Raw genomic sequence first — 21,939 nt, 5'->3', positions numbered from 1 at the left:
CCTGCCACAGAGAAGCGGTGAATTAGTAGCCTGCTATTCACCTCTGCCTTCTTCTGCAACACCCGACCCTTAAAAGACCTAGCTACCAATATAGCCACCCCGGCCACTTTCTTGGACGCGGATGAGAAAAGCTGCTCAGGGAAGGCGCGGGACCGGAGCCTGTGATGGTCCTTGGTCAGCAGGTGTGTCTCCTGTAGGAGGCAGATGTCGGCCTGCGAGCGCTCTAAAAAGGAGAGGATCGCCCTGCGCTTGTTAGGGCTATTAAGCCCCCTGACATTTAGGGAAAGAATAGTCAGTGGAGGCATCATTCCAGGTGTGGATCGGGAGCGCGCTTATGTTCCGCGTGGGCTAGTGGCCTGTGGGATAAGGGGTCAATGAAAGTTCTCAGTGTCCGCGGACAAGAAGGTACCCCCCCACCCATCCCCCCTCCCCTCCCTTCAAAGGACTGTCCCGCCCTAACCCCAACTAGTGAGCACCACCGACCCCACCCCACCCGAGTCCCACCCCCCTCCCCATCTCTTCACCCCAACAAAACCAAAACTTGGAATGCCAAAGAACAAACCATAGTCCCGGTCCTGGTGGGCAACACAGGTCCGTAGAAGGGTCTCCGTAGGGAACGTGACAGTGGCGGCTTCCCCCCGGCCCCCCGACCCCCCCATGTTAGAGCGAAGTGTGGTGAGTGACCTCCATCATGCTGCTCACGGGGCCACCGTGGTATCCCGCTCTACTTCCTGGACAGCTGCTGCCTGTTCCTTGGCTATAGTCTCAGGGTCTGGTTTTAGGTGCGCTCCACGCCTGCGCCGCCGTCCAACTCTTTGCCAGTCGTCCTGGGTGCGCCGCGCCGATCCGTCCTGAGACCCATGGGGCGGTCCATCCTCTGAGTCTGAAAGGTCTGGTAGGTCGATGTTCAAGAGGGCGCAAGTGTCTCTGAGAGAGCGAAGTTGGTGCAGTTTCCCCTGCCATTTGAAAATGATCCGGAACAGATGGCCCCAGGAGTATGGTACCTCTTTCTCTCGCAAGAAGGCTGTCACGACCTTTAATTCGCGTCTCTTCTGCAGCGTGATAGCCGCTAGGTCCTGAAACAATGCCACGTTCACTCCTCGAAATTGCAAGGGTTGCTTTCGCCGAGCCTCCTGGAGAATCCTCTCTTTTAACGGGAAGTCAGGGAGGTAGGCCAGGATGTCTGGTGGCAGGGCCGGGGCTCGCCGCGGCAGGCCCACTCTATGAGCACCGTCTATGCGTATGGGGAAGTCCACTGCTTCTCCTAGCACCTCCCGGAAGAGATCCTGCAGGTATCCAGTGACGCTATTCCCTTCGGCCCCCTGTGGCACATTCTGGACCCGTATATTATTTCTCCGAGAGCGATTCTCCAGGTCCTCAGCGTGCGCCTGTAGGCCAACCTGTTGTTCCTGAAGACGGAGGACTTCCTGCTGCAAGTGCACCAGTTCTTCACTGCGGGCATGACCGGTCTCTTCCACCGCAGCCACCCTTTCCCCCAGACCATCCAGGTCACGACAGAGTTCCCGTTGTTCCCCGGCGATGTCCTGTTTGACGGCCTGGAAGTAGTCTCTGAGGGTATTGAATAGCGCTTCCAGAAAGGTGCGTGTGGTAGGAGCTTCTTGCTCTTCCTGGGGTTGCGCCCCCGTGTCAGCCGGTGTGGAGGGGGGCGTCTGAGTCTTCCCACCCTTGGTAGTGGGTTTGTTGAGCATATCTGTGATGGTCCTGCGACTCGTGTTGGCCATGTCGCCCTCTAGGTCCGGACCGTGCCTTACGTGGGCCCGGGAGGGAGCCTGCTCTCGCCTGTCCGCGAGTTACTTTGGCCCCCCCCGGTGGTACCTCTGTGGCCTTCAGACTTCCCCCACCCGCACCTCCGATCCATGGTTCTGCCCGCGAGGCTCACCGTCGCCCGTCTCTGGCTGCCTCTCCACACCCGGTCCGGCCTCAAAGAATGTCTCTTGCTCCTTCCGCTGGGGACCCCCGAGATATGGGGCCCAGCCCTCACCTCGACTCGGGCTGTCTTGTACTCCGAGGCTCCCTCCGCGGCAAAGACAGCTTGCATGCTGTGGACCCGGTTCCCCACTCTCCGGAGGGTAGCCGTCTCTCTCGTGAGCCTTGGAGGTCTGGCCCACTCAGATGTCGCTCTCGGGTTTTGGTCCTCTGGTCCGCCGTCCAGACTAGTGCCCTCCAGGTAGCAGGGGTCTCTCTCGGCACGTGTCCGGCCGTCTAGGCCCCAGGCCGGCCTCCAAGGGCTGTGGCGCGGCGCACCGTCAAAACCCCCAGGCCCCGAGTCCGGTGTTTAGTGCCAGCGTCAGCAGTGGGGTTCCAACCTCCCACCTCCGGGGCCTCTGTGTCTCGTATCACTCCCGTGTACCGGCGCTGTGCTGCCCCCGGGGTGCTCAGGCTCACCTCCCGATCCGGCCTGGTTCTGGCCTCTCCGTCGTGGAGTCACCGGGTGTGTAGGAGGAGCGCCCGCTCCTCCTGGGATCCGTACAGTGCTTGGCGGGTCCCTTCACAAACTGCCGAGCGCCGCTGTCGCCCTGGACTGCTGGATTTCGCTGTGTCCGTTTAGGCCCAAAGCCGGGGCCTCAATTAGGACAGCCCGCCGATGGGGGCCGGGCGGCTGCCGCTCCTGGCTGCTGCAGGCGTCCTGGAAGATTGCGTGGCCTCAACCAGCGGCCGCGGCTGGTCGGGCACTGTGGGGTGTGTGGTAGCGGCGGCTCCGTTGCCAGCAGGTCCCCTGGTGCCGCCGCCGAGGATGCCCCGTCGCCGCCGCCCAGGCCCGAATTCGGGGTCTCGGGTGAGTCAGCCCGCCGGCCGGGGGGTCGGGCGGCTGCCGCTCCTTACCGCTCCAGGGGAGCCTCGCTACTCCGGCTGTCGGCTGGGTCTGGCAGCCCCAAGACACCGCTGCCCCGACCGCGGCCCGCCGGCCGATCTGCCACCTCTGCCGATCTGCTCAGCCTCCGGGGCCCGCTGCAATGGCGGCTGTCTCCCGCTCCGGGCCGGAGCACCTGTCGCTTCTCTCGCCCCGCAAGTCTGGGCCGGGGGCGGTTTCGTCGCTGGCGATCTCCTGCCCGCTTTGTAGGAGCGGAAAATCGCCGGTGTTGGAGGTCCCCACAGCTATTCAATCGCTAAATCGAGGCTTGGGCCGGGGAGCCGAGGGCAACCACGTCTGCCTAGCCTGCCATCTTGGCCACGCCCCGAACTTGATTCTTTTAAGGTTAATGGTGAATTCTGATCCTTGAGGAGCTCGGCACAGTTCAAAAATAGGGCTGTTTGTTTTGAGCTCAATTTCTTGAGGCCGGTGATCACTATCACCTTTGTCACCCAGCTGAAACTAAGTAATTTTATTAAACAAATCTAGGGAGACAGAGGTGTAGTCCAATATTGTATTTGTTCTTGTTGAGCTGTGTGTTGTTACAGGAGGGCTATCTCGAGCTTATCTTCCATTTATTGCTCTTAAATTAAGATGCTCCAGTTCCTCCAGGACCAACTATCCTGCCTCAGTTTGTTTACATAATTGTGGTTTCCCTTATGGTGGGATGTTCCAGGTTGTGTTTTGGAGTAACATTTCTTCATTTGAGGAGGAACCCATCAGATTGAAATGTAGGTCCCCAGTAAGAATGAGGTCAGTTGTGGGCCCTTCTCTTATCCATGCTTCAATAAAGTTGCACATTTCCTCTGCTACCTTGGTTTTTCGTTTCAGTTGAATATAACCTTTTACTATCATAATGTTGGTATCCCTTGTGTTTGTTGATGATGACGATGATGAAGGGGAAAATAAGTTTACTGCTAAGGTTGCTGGTTATGTAGGACCAAATTCACGGACAGTTATTGTGTTTGCAACGTATGTGACCAGTCCTCCTTGCAGGTGTCCATATTTTGCCCCTCTGAGTGCAATTGTAAAACAATGCAGAAACCCCTGCAAATGAGGAGGGCAAATTAACCAAGTCTCTTGTAACGCCACAATGTCGAACGCCCTGATATAGGTGACAAAATCTAGATCTGAAAGGTCATTTACGAGTCCATTCGCATTCCATGAGACCCCGTACAGACCCTTTTGTGCTGGTCCTTTGCAATGGCCACACATATGTTAATGCATTTTAATCATAATCAGAGATGTCCAGGTGTGTTCCATGTTAGAGCATTGGTTTTGCAGCTCTCTAGAATGTTATGCAGCAAGACTACAGTATGACAGTATTACGGCAAAAAGGCTAGAATATCAGCCTTTCCATGAATGTACAAATACAAGTATTCACAGGTATGCCCACGCACATGGGAGAAAGGCTGCTAACCTAGTCAGTCATTAGTGCCAATTATCACAGGAGAGCTGAAAATGTCAGTATTGTGATTAAACTTACAGACCTAGTTAGCACAAATTAAAGGTACTGGGAGGCAACATTCATGTGTGTGTGGAAAAGTTCATACACTTTCACTCATTCTTTTTCATAATAAAATGTAATAAACCTATGCAATATTTGCAACAAACTAAGATAAATCTATACACTTCACATTTAGTGTAGCTCAATTATAGGGGCCACAATAAGCATAAACTATATTTCCTACTAACATTAATTCTACTACACACCAGGGTCAAAACATAATTTGAATGTCATAAAATGTAATTTCAAGGTTGACATTCAGATGCAATATAATTACATTCATCATTATTTTAAATCGTCCAATTTAATCATTTTCAGAATGATCCCACACTTACTTTACAGTGGGTTTCAGATGTTTACTCGCGTGCAACAGCGAAATCGAAAGTGCTTTTTAGAATCTGGCTCTAATTTGCAAAGCAACAAATCATATGATCTTAGCTATGCTCACTCAATATCCGTCGCAGGTAAATGTGCAAAGTTGCATTGTAAGTATATGACTGTATGCGCTGATATGCCGTTGGTTACTTTTTGATGATGTTTCAACTAATGAAATTCATAAAATTTGGTGTCTTAAAAAAAACTGCAAAGGTGCAGAAGCATCAAGTCCCTTGTATCCTTGTTAGGAAATTGAATATTGACATATGTTTATGAGCTTGTACAATTGGTATTAGAAATTTCGACATTCCAGACTTAGGCCCTCGTTGAAGTTGGCATTTAAATACATTCATTAACTCCTGTTACAATACATATTGAAATTATGAGCATTGCCATAAAAATTTAACGTACCAGACACATTATGGCATGTTCAACATGACAAAATTTATCAGGGACAAAAATGGCCTGTAAATACTGGGACATGCAGGTTTTGTTACGGTAAGGATATGATGTCCCTTTATTGGGAAAAACTCGTAAAGGGGTGGTATTTATTGTATCTAATAAATCGCGACCCACTGGACTCTCATTTTATCATGTGCAATAAATACCCTCAAAAATTACCAGCCCACTCGTAATAAGGGCCTTAGACAAGAAGAGCAGAACAGTCATAAGATAATATTTTCAACTGTCGCAATATTTCGGGGAACAGACGAGGAACAAGCTTTGGTAAATGCAGGAAAATATGCTACCACCAATAGAAATGGAGGAAAGGTAAGTAGCACACTCAGGAACCAATGGGAAGCTAGGAAAGAGAGGAGGGGGGATGTAAGTCCCATTTAAGTTTATACTGAAAACAATAGATTCAGGCTAAACCTAAAAATGCCCATGTTGCTACATGCTTCCCGAATTCCGAAAACTGAGTTACTAAAACCACTTTTTATGCATCTTCGGCAGTCCAACTAATTAAAATGTACCTAGGCCTTTTCTCTTCTTACCACAAGAATACCAACCCTAACCTGATCTTCTCACGAGATTGCCAACAGGCACAACCTGCAGCAGTACCACTGCATGCATTTAATGTATTAGAAGCCAGTTTATATCTTCCCTCTTTCAATCATTTCATAGTGGTTAAAAAAAATTCTAATAAAGCAACCCTTTCGTGAAAACATAGCAGGACACTGGGAGCCACAAATGGATTTGCAACTCATATGTTATGTTTACTACATTGTGACTGAGGGTTCCGGACTCACAAAGCCTGGATTTTTGTGCACTGCATGCACGCTTTGTAGAAGCAAAATTATTCAGTACTTCAGGTCGATAGTTATTAAGTTAAATAGAGTGTAAAGGAGTCCATTTATGATCACTTTTACATGGCTACAGCATACTTAATCATAGGATTTTTGGTCACCCTGTATTCCAAGTTGCTCAATACATAGGACATGATGTAGACTAGTGGTTCCAAACATTTTCACTCCTGAGAACCCCCATGGAGTCACTACTGGAATCTGGGGACCCCCCGGCAATTTGTAGGATTTAAATTTCAAACATTAAAATGGTAACTCAAAGAAAAAAAACACGTGTGCACATCAAACAAAGACAAGACTTGAATTACTTAAGATTTTAGTATTTTTATATTAAATATTTGCAAAAATCTACAAATCCTCATGGGAAGGTTGATTGCGCTTCTCGTGACTACATTCTTATGGTTTGGTTTTATTTCGCTGCCCAAGGCTCCTGCTCCTGCCATGGCTGGACTGGAAACTTAAAGCTGCTCTGGTAAATGTTGTCCGACCAGTCACCGTACAGTGCACACCAAGTGCAGCGAGTGAGCCGGACCACTATAAAGGAGGCTTTTGGGGCCTCTTCACCCAAGAAAGTTTTGAGGAAAATGGTCCATTTTACAACACATTTGTCATTATATAGTGAATTGTTTTAGCTTTTAAAGCATAGTAAATAATGGCCTTACAATGCACCAGGTTAAGACAATCTTTTTTTTCAATCTTCAGCGATTTACAATCTTCAATGATTCCCTCACTACTGCCCTCTAACAGTGCCTCTCATATCTCCATAGCCCCACTGTCACAAGTATTTCATTTGTTTTATAGCACCTCTCATACCATTGTAGGGTGTTAGAGCACTTTACATCACACTCATACAGAGACAATGAATCATATGTGTGTAACTCAGTGAATAGAAAATGTTACATAAGCAAAGGGGACTACAAGGTGTAGAATTCACATGTCAGCCATACTGGTATACATTTTTTAGAGTACGTGGGCTGCAGAAGCACAAACTTGGGATTCTGAACATAACACGGGGGTTAGCATTGACTTTAATAATAAGGATTTACTTCTACCCAAACAAAACTTTTTAGCAGCATCAGGATAATGAAAGACGAGGATAAGCATAGCTTACTAACTTGTACCATGCAGTTTGCATGCAGCACTTTCATGGCAGTTTATAGCTCACTGTGCTAGATTTCGATTGGAACTTGTGAACTTCACAATAACAAAAAAATCTCTGTGGCAAATGCAGAAACCCACTGAGCTATGCACAAAACAAAGTACTGTTCCTTTTTTAAATGCATGGTAGACATTCTTAGCAGCAGGAATATTAACCATCTGGGCTTCCTAAGAGGAGTCAAAGCTGTCACTGGACAAAACCCCCATCTCTCTCCAGCAGCTACATTAATCACCGGAGTTATCTTTACACTTTTATTGCTGCCAAAAAACTACTGATTATACAAGGTACTCTTCAGTGCTTTTAAACCTTCTGCCTGTGGACCCCTGGGAATGTGTCGCGGACCCCAGTTTGGGAACCACTGATTGTCTGTAGACTAACAACATAACTGCAGATTACCTGCAGAAGCATAACACTTCACTTTACATAGAAAACTAGGATACATAATATTCTATCTTTCAGTGCTTTTCTGTGTATTTTCCAGTTTTCTTAACTTGGACTCATTGACATAATTAAACATTTAATTGCAATAGCTGTGCGGAGAAACTAGAATCTGTGTAATAATAAAGGGAAATGTATACAATATAAAAAAACTTCCTAACTACTGCTTTCTAACATAAAAATCATATATATAATATGTACTTCTTTAAGATCTTCAATAGCAGCGCCTTTGAAATTAGTACTATACAACCTTCTACCTCATGTACCTACTACCAAATATTTAATATAGTTTTTGCTTCCATGAAGTATTGTACTTTATGTTCTCAATATGTTAGTGTAACGTCTTTCAAATATATGTGACAAAAAACACAATTAAGTAAAAAAAAAATATATATATATATATAAATACACACACACACACACACATTTGAACGAATCATCCTAAAAAATAATCATACCTCAGAATTTCAGAAAACCATGTATAGCAGTGAAGAAACTTATCAATAACATTTGTGTTGGAATTTGACACTCGTTATTTCTGCTTAGCAGACTATGAATATGGAATCAGATTTTTGCTTCAAGGTAAACATGATTAATTAATTTCAAACAATTAAAATTAAGTCAGTTCACCAAAGCTCACAAACCTGGAAAGCTAAATTGGCGTTTTCATGCATTCCAAATACTTCTGGGTCATCCGTCAAGGGAAGCTGTTCTATGTACTCTTTATAGACTTGCAAATTGTCGGCCTCGGGGGAAAAATATATTCCTGCAAAAGGAGCACAGAAACAAATCACATCAGGGAACTTCATTTAACTTTGAACTTAAGGAGTCTATATAAGATTATACATGCAAACACAAATATCGTTTTTTATTTACACAGCCGAAGTTCAAGTAGTCGTTAAAATGTGAGTTTATACTCCTCAAGCTAGAGGAGACAACAAACAAACCCAGCAGGGTTCAGTACTTCCATAAAATATTTCAAATACACGAGATCCTGCTAATAAACTAAAATTGTACTATTATAACGTGTTCTGTCGAGCTTAGGGCGTTTGCACCATTGATACGAGTGACACTAAATATGGTCTAAAGGCTGTCATCTAAAAAACACTAGGGTATATTCACAAGAACGTGTGATAACTACCGCAAGAGTAGCGTAACGCAACTTTCAAAATCGCAGCCTATCGCAGGAAAATAACCCTGTGTCAATGTGGAATTCACAGCATGGCGGTAGCATGCGATAGACACCAGATAGCGCATCAAATGTACGCGTGAAAATTAACGCAAATACTAAAAAACATGCAATGAGGTTGTGAAAAGCAGCCATAGGAGTGCAATCCCACGCATCTGGCGGGACAATGCACCATAAAAACCACCGAAAAAACACACCAGAAACAAGCCAAAGCACGTAGCAACATGGATGCACCCTGACCCAGCGCAGAAGCCAACTCGAGCCCCACAACCCCCACAGACCACCAGCAAGGAACAAGGGGGTCTGGGAAGGCCAAGGAGAAGAGGGAGAGGAAGACGGGGTGCAGACCGCAGGAAAACAAGACCAGCTTAACGGAGGTGACAGAACACTACCAGCATCTGACCCACTAGCAGATCACCTGGAATGCAGTTGGAGTGCCGAGGAGGCCAATCGAGGAGGCCAATAGGCGCCAGCATGAAGTGACAACCTAATCTGGCACAAACCCACTGCCAACAGGAAGGCAGCAACGGCGACAGGAGGTGGCAGTCCAACGTCACAGGAGGAGCTGGAGGAAACCCAGGCCACAGTCATCAGTGGGGAGATGGTGCAAGGAGTAGGGAGTACGGACACAGCTTGAGAGGACCTGACACAACATCAACAGGGAGTGCAACTAACAGGGACTGGTTGGACGGGGGAGATGGGCACAATGGCACGCATGCACAACGAGGTGTAGCACACTGCACACCCACAATCACCCAGGATCATTTCCCTGATCCCCTTGGCACACTGCAGCACACACACATAGCAAGAACAGCATACCCACATTGACGACAACGTGGTACAAAGTGCAGGACAGAGGTCACAACTGGCTCCGCTCATGCACAGAAACATGCCTACTACATCTCACAGAGCCGGAAACTGTGAAATAGAAATATACGCGTACGATCCCACATCCGTCATGTAGTCCAAATGTACAGTGTCCCACAGAAAAATCCAGCACCCCCAAACATTCACAATGTACATTGCCATACAGTCTGCATGCAAACGAGCACAATGCGCCAACATACATGTCAACACAAAGTCAACATGCATCTCCCCTTCACATCGCAGAGGGGCACACGCCACCTACAGCAGAGCAAAGAGTACAACACACCTGTGATGCCGGAGAAGACCACCACACCGTCGACACCGACGGCCTACAACAACCCATGGATATCCCACACAACCCTCCACCAGGACCTGGCCAGCCAAGCCACTCAGAGGAGAACACCAAGCCTGCAATAGACCACACAGCAGGAAGCACCTGTAAGCACAGCTGGCACACGACAATTTACCCAACCACACATGCTATGTGTCAGCCCGCCAAAGGGCGGTGTCCCAACAGGTGTTGGTGGGGGACGAACCCATGTAATGCAAACTAGGACACATATGTAGGTGTCTATCACCCTTCAGGGCCCACCCACACCCCACTAAAGAGACCCACACTGCCATAGAGACACATGCAGATGTACATTCACAGTACAGAACCACGTCCTGGGGCACTCAAATTGCAGTCACACGCCCATGTTGGCTCTGCGTACGACGTGTTCGGTCACCTCCGTGACTGTGACCCGGCTTTCATCTTCACTGAGCCGCATCTTCCTCTTAGTCGTCCGAACGACCACAGGTGCTGACTCTGCCATTCGTGATTCACGACTAGGTGCTGGATGTGAGACCTACTGGTCCGCAGGATAGTCCTGTCCCTCATCCACGTGTTGCCGGCTGGCATTGAACAGTGTTTGTGGCACCACATGCTGCCGGCAGGGGTTGAACAGGGTTTGTGGCACCACGTGTCGCAAGATGCCCATATGGAACTATGCCTCACTGATGGGGCGGGGGTCTGGTGCTGTGGCCGCTGGCCCGGATTTGGGGTCACTGCCATTCAGGACCCAGGACACAGTTTAAAAAATGGGACCTACCGGGCCACAGAGGACGCCGGTGGAGTATGTTAATGAGGAAGGAGTAATGTGGGCCAGATTCAGGGGGCCAACAATGGTCAGAGAGGCTGGCAGGCTCACGGACCTTGGGCTTGGAGCTTACACAGGCACGTGGTGAGCCCTCCTTGACACACGCCGGTGTCGGCAGGTGATCAGTGTGGCCTGGCTGTGCAGGGGCAGATCTTACGTGTTCATGGACCAGCGGTCCAGGGTACGGCAGGCGCACAAGCTCGCAGTCGACTCCACTCATGAGGACAGCGTCGGCCCCCTGGCAGTGTGGGAGGCGCCACCCTGGCAGAGACGTTAGGCTTTCCGGAAGGGGACCACACCCAGGGCTACGTGCTTTTTATTCACACCCCTATGGTGGCCTGGCGTACTTCGGGCCATCCCTCTCTGCTCACGCTTATGGGGGGCATAACAGGCAACATTTCCACGAGGTCCCCCTTACTGGCTGAGGTGACATGGTTGTGTCCACAGTCCACTACCCTCCATACACCAGAGGTGTATGTCGCCGTTGATATGGGTGTGTTCTGCATATTGCAGTCTGTCCTGCACATCGAAGCTACTCTTGACATTGTGCACTTTCCCAATCATGGTTCTACTGCATCCTTCACACATGCCTGGTTGCCACCTCTCCCCACATTCGGTTATTGTGTGGCTGAGGTGCCATACTGTTGATTCCTCATATTCATGGCTTGTCCAGGGTACCATTGTAAGTTGTTCTGTTGTGTCTGGAGGGTGGGCATGTTGTTGTGCATGTTGGTTGTGATTTTGTGACATGTGCATTGCCAGGGTTGTTGATTGCATGGTTGTGGTGTTGAGGTGAGTGGGGTGTTAATTTGGAACATGCCAAGGGGCTGTGCATTTCCCTTGGTTCTTTCTTGGGAATGCTGGTTGCTGATGGACTGTCGAAGGATGAAGGGATCATGCACACTGGCTGTGTATTTGGAGGCAACATTGGTGAAGGCCCCACGGTGTTCTGATGTTGCCTGCACATTGATGTGTGACGTGCGCTGTGTAACCAGGGGGCACAGGTAGGACATGTGTGCTGTGGATTGCCCCTGACACATGCGTGCATCTGGCTATGACGTATGGTCCTTGCTTGGTCTCCAGCGGTTCCTGCTCATTGTGTTGGACGCATGGGGACTGGGGTGCCAGGGTGCTGGTGATGTCCAGGCCAGGTGTGGGGGACTTGGATGTGGCTGGCTGGGGGACTCCTCCGACTCTGGCGGTTGTTGGTTGGGGTGTGCCAGGGGCCAACAGGTGCAGCACAGCCAACAGCTTGGTGTGGGGTGGGATGTTGGTTGTCCTCTGTATTGGTGCTGTAGGCCTGTTAGGCGATGATGGTCAGGACGCATGGGATGGTTGTCCCTTTCAGCCTGTAGTGGACAGTGACATTGTCAGATGTTGGGTCTGTGAGGCAGGTGCGTTTCCTTGGGGGCCGCTGTCTTTGTCTGTGCTGCCTCTGTGGTGGTCCGGAAGTGGGGGGGGGGGTGCCGGGTGGGTGTTGTGTCCCTCTTGGGTGTCCAGGCTTAATGATGAGTGGCTCCATGGCATCTGTTGCTCTTCCAATGACGCTCTGGGCTGGGCTCCCTTTTGTGGTACTGGCTGCCGTCTGACTTTACACCAGGAGGTCAGAGCAGGTGTTAACTTCCTGCTGCTAATGTGCCTTATCGCGCGTTTTGTGTTTTTTTAAAGTGCGATAGCTCCTTGTGAATGTGCCCCACAGAACACTGATAGGTGACAAAAACGGCTGCCCAAGATGAATAATCAAAACTTCACAAAGTACACATTCGCACTTACAAAATTCCGGATGCAACATACGACATTCAGTTCATCACTAGGCACAAAGGACATGGAATTCTCCAGACATCATCACCACTTTTTAAAATTCTGCTCTCCTGGAAGGTGCATTAGAATGATAAACAAAGCGCAGGCGTCGACATCACAGTAATCGGAAGCAGACATTTAAAAGGCCAAAATACTGAAGCAATGGTTAAGGTCAACCCCTAGTTATACTATAAGGAAGCCACTGTACCTCAGCATAACCACGAATGTTATTTTTGGAGATCGGTGTGATTCAAAACACTGCTTTCAGAAAGGCCACTCTGTCCACGATTTTGTGCCAGTAGATAAACCAAAATAAAAACTGCTGAGAAGATCTTGTGCTATCCTGCGAGCAGAAAGATCAGACCCCACTTGATTTACCTCTGTAGACAGGTGTTCAGAGTTTTGTAGACCATACCTGCCGTCTTTGACTAAATCGGAAACGAAATTCGGAAAACAGAAATTGCTATCGCAAGAGAGATGGTTCATCCTTTGAGCAAACAGTGCGCCCATCAATTCTTCAGTGGCACTGCAGCCCACAAACGTAAGGGGCCTACTACACCCAGGTATGGCTATCTGGGTTAAGGGGGCCATTTAACTTTCATAAATTAAGGCCCAAAGCATACTTGCATATCTATATCTTTAGTCTTTATCTTACTGTTGACTTCTTTCCCTCTTTATCACTTCATCCCTCTACCGACACTTTAGCCATTTACCAATTATATTATGGCCTCACTTAAATCTCATGGCTTTAGTGACGAAGAATTTGCCTCTATGGTAGGCTCTTCGGTCAGTTTTGATACCAGACACACTTCAAATAATGAGAAATGTGAAGACTTACTAAAACTACTAGCCCTAAAAAAGAAAAGTAAAAGAACGGAGCTACATGGTAAGTTTATTTTGGATTATCTGAAAGCAGGAGTTATCCCGCAAGGCCTTCAGGTAAAGAACATTCCAGGGCTGTTTATCCATTTAAAGCATTTTCTCGAGCGTTGGTCCCTCATCTCCAATAGATGTTCAAGGGATCATATGATGCTTATAGTAGAAACAGTGAGAGAGGTCCTAGATGAATTAGCTAAAGAGATTACAGAACTTGAAGATAAAATCAAAAACTCAACAATAATCACGGACATCAAAAAGAAGTTAGAAAATGTGGAGATGGACTTAAACTCATATAGTGACTATCTATTTAAGCGTAAAATGGATAAATACCAGAAAGATCTACATTTTTTCAGTATGGAAAAAGTATATCCATACTTGGCAGACAACTTTTATGCTCAGGAAAATGAAAATGACCAAGATTATAACACCCCAACAGACTCGAGATCAAAAAAATATTCCACCTTTTCCAATTCCTCGGATTCAGGAAGTAATTCTAGTATGCCACCGTATCAACCTAGGGGCAATCGCTTCAGATCAAACCGAGGTTATAGACCTTTTTTAGGGAGACGTCAAGCGAGAAGAAATTGGAGGCCGAACTATCAACCCCAATATCAGCAACCACAACAATATCAGTACAATCAACAGTATCCACCACAAGAGCAATACCCATCGAACCAAACATATCAACCTCAGGGTCCTTACCAACCCCAATTCCAGGACAATCAACAGAATACGGAGAGATATCTGGAAACAAGAAATGCAAGGTATTGGAGACAATAAATACAATACCTATCTTCAATTTGAGTAGTCATAACACCGACTCAGCTACCATTGCAGTACTCTCAAGAGGTCTCTCGTTTGTCCCACACTCTGGTTTGAATAAGTTCGAACTATTCAACGATATGATAAGTTTTTTTCGCAAAATACGCTTAAAAAACTTTTTCTCACATCAAGGAAATGAGTTACCAGAACTAAATAGATCTGGTTTATCCCTGAAATCGACCTTTACTCCTTCTCTGGACCAAGTTGACCCAGAAATAGGGATTTTTGAAAAAATTGTGACCTCTAAATTGCAAAACATCACTAAGCATATACCCCATACCCCTTATAATATATCCATTGATGAACACAATGCCTTGTTACAATTGAAAGAATCAACTCAAACTATTGTGAAAAGCTGTGATAAGGGAGGAGGTATAGCCATTTTTGACACCACAAACTATATCGAAAAAATGGAAAATATGCTTAGTGATACAAAATACTATCTAAAAATCACCAAAGATCCAACCAGTATAATTAAAAACAAGATCACTAAACTAACTTCTAAAGCTTTGGGAAAAGGAGACATCTGTCAAAAGGAATATGACTACATGAATATAGGAAACCCGAAAATAGCTAGTATATATGGGATTCCAAAAGTCCATAAAAATGAACAGGACCCCCCGCTACGCCCTATAGTTACAACCATCGGGAGTGTGACAGAACCTATATCTAAGTATATAGACGCCATTCTGCGTCCCCACATAGAAAAAATACCAGGTCACATTAAAGATACTAGAAATGTGATCACCCAACTTGAAGGCACCTCCTTTAACGCTCATCGTCAATGGATGGTGACATTGGATGTAGAGAGCCTCTACTCCAATATACCTTGCATTGGCGCAATGGAAGCCACTGAGTGGTTTATAGAGTCATATAATATCGATTGTAATATGTCATTCATTTTGGACTGTCTCCAAATCATTCTAGATAACAATATTTTTGAATTTGCAGGACAACTTTATAAACAGATTAGAGGAGTTAGTATGGGTGCTTCCTGTGCTCCGACGATCGCTAATATATATGTTGCCCTCTTCGAAGAAAAGTTTGTTTTCAATGAGGTCGCCCCGTTTTTTGAATCGGTTTTTTATTGGTCACGTTTTATTGACGACATCATTTTCGTTTGGGACGACAATGAGGATGTTTTAGAAGAATTTGTTTTGTGGCTGAACGCTTGCGACCCAAACTTGAAATTCACAGAGAAAAAAAGCAACTCAGAAATTGAATTCCTAGATCTGAGTATTAAACATGATGAAGGGAAGTTAATCATGGACCTTTTCACAAAGCCAACAGCACGCAATACTCTCCTTCATTATAGTAGCTTCCACCCCTTGTCTCAGAAAGACAGCATTCCCTTCAGCCAATTTTTGAGGCTGAGGAGAAATTGTACTAAGTTAATAGACTATGACCAGAAGGCTACTATAATGAAGGAGAAGTTTATGGAACGTGGCTACCCCAACAAATTAATACGCGACTCCTTTAAAAGAGCCAGGTATTATGACCGCCAACACCTTCTCACAGGTACAAACACTAAACGGGATGCTAGTTTGGTGTTTGTAACTAGACACTCCATGTTGAATAAACAAATTCAACAAATTCTGTATGCAAACTGGCATATCCTTAATGTCAACAAAAGTGGTACTGAAAGCATAAACAAACCCCTTTTCGCATACAAAAAAAACAAAAATATCAAAGATATAATTGTTAGATCTAGGATGCCTACTCAGAAGGCTTTGAGTCAAAGAAATATCGTCACTGGGGCTCCAGTGACTGGCAACCATAGATGTGGTACTTGTAAAATCTGTCCACAAGCAATCGAAACTGCCAAATTTACCTTCAATAATACATCGATTCCCTTGCCAATTATGACAAATTGTAAAACTACGAATATTGTTTATCTTTTGATTTGTCCTTGCAACAAAGGCTATGTGGGTGAATCGTCACGCTCTGTAAATACTAGGATCACAGAACACAAATCAGCGATACGTACGCAAAAGTTAACTGCCCCCTTAGTATCACACTATATTGATAAGGACCACAAACCTGATGACATTCGCTGGATAGTCCTAGAAAAAATCGTGGCAAAAGCTGGCACTAATACAGACAAAATCCGTCGCAAACGTGAGGTTTTTTGGATATTTACTCTGGACACGTTCAGAACAGGCCTGAATTCCGAAATTCCGTGGCATCAAGCTATCCTTTAATATCTCCATCTGAATGTAGGCTTAAATAAAAAAGAGATACGTGACCTTAACCCTATACCAAAATATAATATACATATTTACCTAATAAATAAGCTAATTAAGATGTTAGGCCCCTTAATGAGAGCATGTTTATATCTTAAAACAAAAGGGATACATGAATCCAAATCTGTAGGGAACTTTATAATAGAGGAAATGTGCTATTTTTCAAACTTCATTATACCATCTAACTATAAAATACGACTTGTTCAACAATATAAACAACTCTTAGTCGATTAATTCTAACACCCAAAAATATAATATCCATTAAACGATATATATATATCGACCCCCATAGTGGTCTCATATTTGTGAAACCGGGAGTCAGATCAATTTAAAGCGTCTTTTATTATATATTTTTTTCAATAGCTTAACAGCCGAAACCACAATATTACAAACCTCGTACTAGTCTGTTTTCTACCTCTGTGTAAACAAATGGGATCTGTGTCCCGTTCGGGCTACGTCATCGAGCTGCGCACGGAGTAATTGGCCACAGCTGCCAGCTCTGTAACGCGAGTAAAAGAACGCGCGTTTTTCTAAATAAAAAGCTCGCACTCGCTCAGTCCGTTTAGATCACGGACATCGGAAGCACCATTGAACCAGAACCCCCGATAGAACGCTCCGGCACCGGTAGTGTAAGGTACGTTTGGAACTCGCTAATTATATCGTACGAGCTAATGGAGAAACTGTTTGTGTAAAAAAGGCTAATCTTTATATGGGTATGTTGATTCTAATTCTGCTCCCATTCTATATTCTATCCACCAGAGGCAAATACCCTCAGCAAGTACAGCTGACAGCGCTATTAAATTAAGGTAAAGACATCAACATGCACTAGCTGGGTAACACCAAATAGCATTATTTAAATATGGTAATATAGAGTTGTCCCTTTCTTTTTTTATGTCCCCCTGTGTTTAGAGTAAATAAACAGAAAGTGATTCAAAAGCTTGTACCGCTCCGGTGGCCTACCATGCGATAAATACACTTCAGAAATGCCAGATTTTTAAGGTATGCGCTTATGCAGTACGAAAATTGTGTTTAAAAGACCAATACTACCTAGTATGTAAAGTATATAAACACATCAAGACAACATTAGAACATAGTATAAAGCTAAGACTTTTCTCTGATATAAAATCTAAACTTACCTGTACATTGCCTACTTCTAAATAACAAATGAAAGTCTTTAGATCTAAATAACATAGAACTTATAAAGGCACCTAGTTAATAAAATTTTAATCGCACAAATAGACTTTCAAATAATAATCTTCTTTTGTCCTCACTGAAATTTAGAATCAGTCCTCTAAATTAAGGATCCCAAAGCTTCACTATATTTTTCAATATATGATGTGATGTGATGGACACTAAAACCAAGTGGCAGAAGTAAATAAGGTAATCTTTTCTATAGAACAGCGAACACTATATTAAAAAACAATACATAGCCTAATTGGAATTCAAATGGGTACATATCTATCTTTCAGAATATCTAACACTGGACTAACGATATTAAATGTGTCTTCACAAGAGGTAAAAACGTTGATAAGCCATCCTGTCCATTGTCGTGTAAGTAGATATAGTCCTTACTTCCTTCCAATGACATCTCTAATCCTCATCTTTTTATCCCATTAGTTAGGTTGCCTGTATGTTGACTATGTAAGGCCTTAATCCTTTATATCTATGTCTATTCTTATTTGTTGAATTTTCTCTCGTTGTTTCATCGTTTTGTTCATGAAATTCTAATGCCTAATATAGAGCTGCTGGTACAGAAATCTATCCCCTAAGAAAAATATCAAGACTAGAACTGTTATTAAAATAAACACACTCGAAGTGCCGACCTATCATCCAGCTAGTAATGCAAACTGTTAACAAATATGTACTGATGTATCTGGAGAGCATAAAAATTAGATAGTCTGGCGTTTATGATTAATTATTAGTTAGTGTTTGCACTAAAAAGCTAAAAAATGTATATACACTCTTATAGCAACGTCAATAGACCCGCAAAATATAGAAATAGAAACTGAGTTGTAAATAGCTGTAATATAGAAGTGTGTCTGAACTGTAAATATATTTAAATATGTTTTTTTGTTCTTGTTCTTTCTGTGTAGGTTCAAAACACTGTTTGTGATTTATGTTTAATATACGAATGACGGTCACCTGACGAAGGCCTCAGGCCGAAACGCGCGTAGTTCCACTCAACCGCATTGCCTTCATCAATTTACCAACAACTGAATATTTTCGTATATCACGGGGTTTAATGTATATATGTGATTGTGTTTATGTAAATTTTTCTATTCTCACTTATTAATGTTTTTTTGACAACCAGGGATTACACAAAGTTAAATTCTTAAAATGTAAAAAATGAATCAAAAAAGTAAATGAACTGTGTATAAAAGATACAAATAACAAACAAAATATACTAAAAACAAATAATATATAATAAACTAAAGGATTTTTGTATAAATTTTCGTTTCAGCACACATTTATTTGATTGCTCTAAAGGGTCTATTATTGTGTTTAGATTCTATTTTAGGGAGTATCAATCCCTTTAGAGTTTAGCTACGCTACTTTTCTCTACCAAAGCATACTTGATACACCACTGTGAGTAGCTGTGTTTTTATTAGCTGAAGTCTTCTTACAACAACCAGCAGTATCTACGCCGATAATCTAACAACCCTCCGACACCCAGTGTAGTAATCAGGGTTCCCAAGGCCTACATGCTCCGTAGATAACCCACTTACATTCAAGAACTGTTGGCACGGAAACTGTAAAATTCAAAGAACAAGTTTATTAAGACCCCATGGGGTGGTGGTACACTCCTACAGCACCCTTCGGTAATGCAAGAAGTATCACACCGAACATCGGTGTGACTCGGTCTTTTATACAATGTACAGGTAATAAAAAGATAGGCGGCACAAAGTTACAAGACGTTATGTACATATATGGTCATGTTTTGGAACACAGCCAGCTCATTGGAGGGGGGTACAACTCCGCTGGTCAGTTTGGCGGCACATTCCTGAGGGGTGACTGGTCAGTGGGGACTGCGCATGTACAGGCTTGACCAGTACTAAAAATAGCCTGTTGCTGGGCAAACTCAAGTGGTCAGTGGTACGGACAACGGACTAAAGGGCACGCTAGCCACGAGGCCGCTTATGATCTAAGATGGCCGCCATAACATTCAAAATGGCGTTTTCGTGTATAGCCAAGTTAAGCAGGAAAACGTGTAGTTTCAGCTAAGCGCTAACGCGACCATGTCAAATTACGACAGACGACCCTTTTAGCGTTTAGCTGAAGCTACCTCATAGTGAACATAATCAGGATGTTCGTCCTCAATATCTATTAGCATTATTTGAGTTACTTCTTTATGAAGCACCATTTTGTCATGGGCAAGAGCCCGTCTTGATGGTACACAAGCTGATAAGCACATAGAACATAAAGCTGGGCCACATTGAATACATAAGCACACAAAGAACAGTATCCCTACAATGGTACATAGAATCGTTAGCAGTTTCCAACCCCAAGCAGTAAGTATTGACCAGAACCATCCTGAAAGTGTCCAAGTTCCATTATCCGGGTGTATTTCAGCTGCTATCTTATGCAGCTTTGAAATGGCATCATAAACGGATGGTGAATTGTCAGGTATGTAAACACAGCAGCTACTTCCGATAATTCTGCATGCCCCCCCACGGTCAGCTAAAACTACATCAAACACCATCCTATTTTGGAGCGTAACGATCCTAGAAATCTGGAGTTCTTCTGTAATATTCCCAAGTGCAATAGCAGTGTCATTTGCTACAGCCTCAACAACACGTGTCAATCGTCTTATTTTCCGACTGTTCAACGCGGCCCCCACAAAAGAAAACAGTCCCAAATTGAAGTCCACATATTGCTGCAAGGCAGTATCAGTCTGGTCAATGTCGTCCAGAACAACAGTCCGTTTAACCCGATTCAGAACAAAGTCATGGTACAAGACATAATCATTATGGTACATTGGTGGGGCAATGAATACAGGGGGTAATACAAATGATACATAGCACGTGCCTAACCATCCCAACGGAAGTTGATGATAACCTTTCGTTCCACAAATGAAATACGTATTGCGAGACGCTACAAACGAGATGCCATTCGGGCTATCAAAAGTAAGTGTGGTGTTGCATTCACTTTTCCCCACCGGAATCGAACCTTTATTTCTTATACACAAATCGGCTTTAGTAGCAATAACATTAATGACATGTGAGCTGGATACATTGATATTTCGTTGATTGCTGTACACACGCGGGGCAGATATGTTATCGGGCCGGTACTCCTCCCATTCAAATCGAGTACCTTCAGCCCGTGGAAACCCATCCTTGTCGTGGTAACATATTTTATTCAAACGAAAAAGCACCCCCTCTTTCGTTGGCCATCTCAGAGTAAAGAGGAGAGTGTACCAGGCATTACAGGATCCATTATGCGAAAACGGGAGTGGAATGAGTGGGGTGCCCCCTTTCTTTTGATGCCCCGGCAACATCCCACACACCCAGCAATTGGACGTATTTGTCATATTATGCGTGTGATGGGGAATCTGGATAAAGCTGCTGTTCAAGTAAGTTTGTCGATGCCGTTCTTCATGGTAGGGTAAGGTAAAGTGAAAATGTTCAGATGGAGCCGGGGTAGTCGGCAGCAAATGTTCACGTGCAGGTACCACAAGTTCAACTACCCAGGCTATTACAGCTATTACCACAATGGTCAAGACAAAAAGAATGGCACCTAATATTCGTTTGTCTCGTGATGCGGAAGACGCCATAGTTCAGAATGTTCTCAATGTCTCAAATAGTTCAAATTGTTCACAAAGTCTCAAATACACATGTGTGTATACCTAAAAAAGAAAAATACGGTGCTGAGCTCCGAGGTAGCCGTTGTTTTCTTCTCCGGGCCAAGACGGGTGTCGCTACACTTGGCAGAACTGATCCCCCCCCCTTGGAATTCCTGGTTTCCGTTTCACAAACCCCAGAGCGGTAACCAACCAGTCTCGAAAAACCAAAAAGTCTTCTTATCGTGGCCGCAGATTGTAACGCTCTCGTCCAGCAACAGCGTGGTCCGGGAAGGCTCCCTCAACTTCGGCCGACGTCACAGCTGGGCTCTTTTCTTTCTCCAAAATCTCTTTGTAGTCGGTCAACACAGCAGGATTCACCAGATCAGGAGAGACACGACGGCAGTGTGTCGAGTGCACCCACTGCTTCCTGTTGGTCACTCGTACAGCTGTCCGGGTTGCCAGGAGGACCAGCTCAGGGCCCTTCCACCTCGGTTCCAAACTGCTCGCCCTCTCAAACGACCGAATCATGACATGATCGCCAGGGCGAAGATCATGGCCCTCTCCA

General features: G+C 45.0%; 1 protein-coding gene across 1 annotated transcript in view; it reads right to left on the bottom strand.

The window, feature by feature from the left end:
• The window catches only part of DNAH6 (dynein axonemal heavy chain 6), a 2,460,712-nt gene that overhangs the window by 157,730 nt on the left and 2,281,043 nt on the right, over positions 1–21,939 (bottom strand). The window contains exon 70 of the mRNA XM_086961829.1: positions 8,300–8,421. Coding sequence (XP_086817955.1) covers positions 8,300–8,421 — 122 coding nt within the window. The remainder of the gene's footprint in view (positions 1–8,299; positions 8,422–21,939) is intronic.

Source organism: Lissotriton vulgaris, chromosome 3_1 (genome assembly GCF_964263255.1).
Source record: "Lissotriton vulgaris chromosome 3_1, aLisVul1.2, whole genome shotgun sequence".
Taxonomy (NCBI): Eukaryota; Metazoa; Chordata; class Amphibia; order Caudata; family Salamandridae; genus Lissotriton; species Lissotriton vulgaris.
This window is presented reverse-complemented; position numbering and strand designations above follow the sequence as displayed.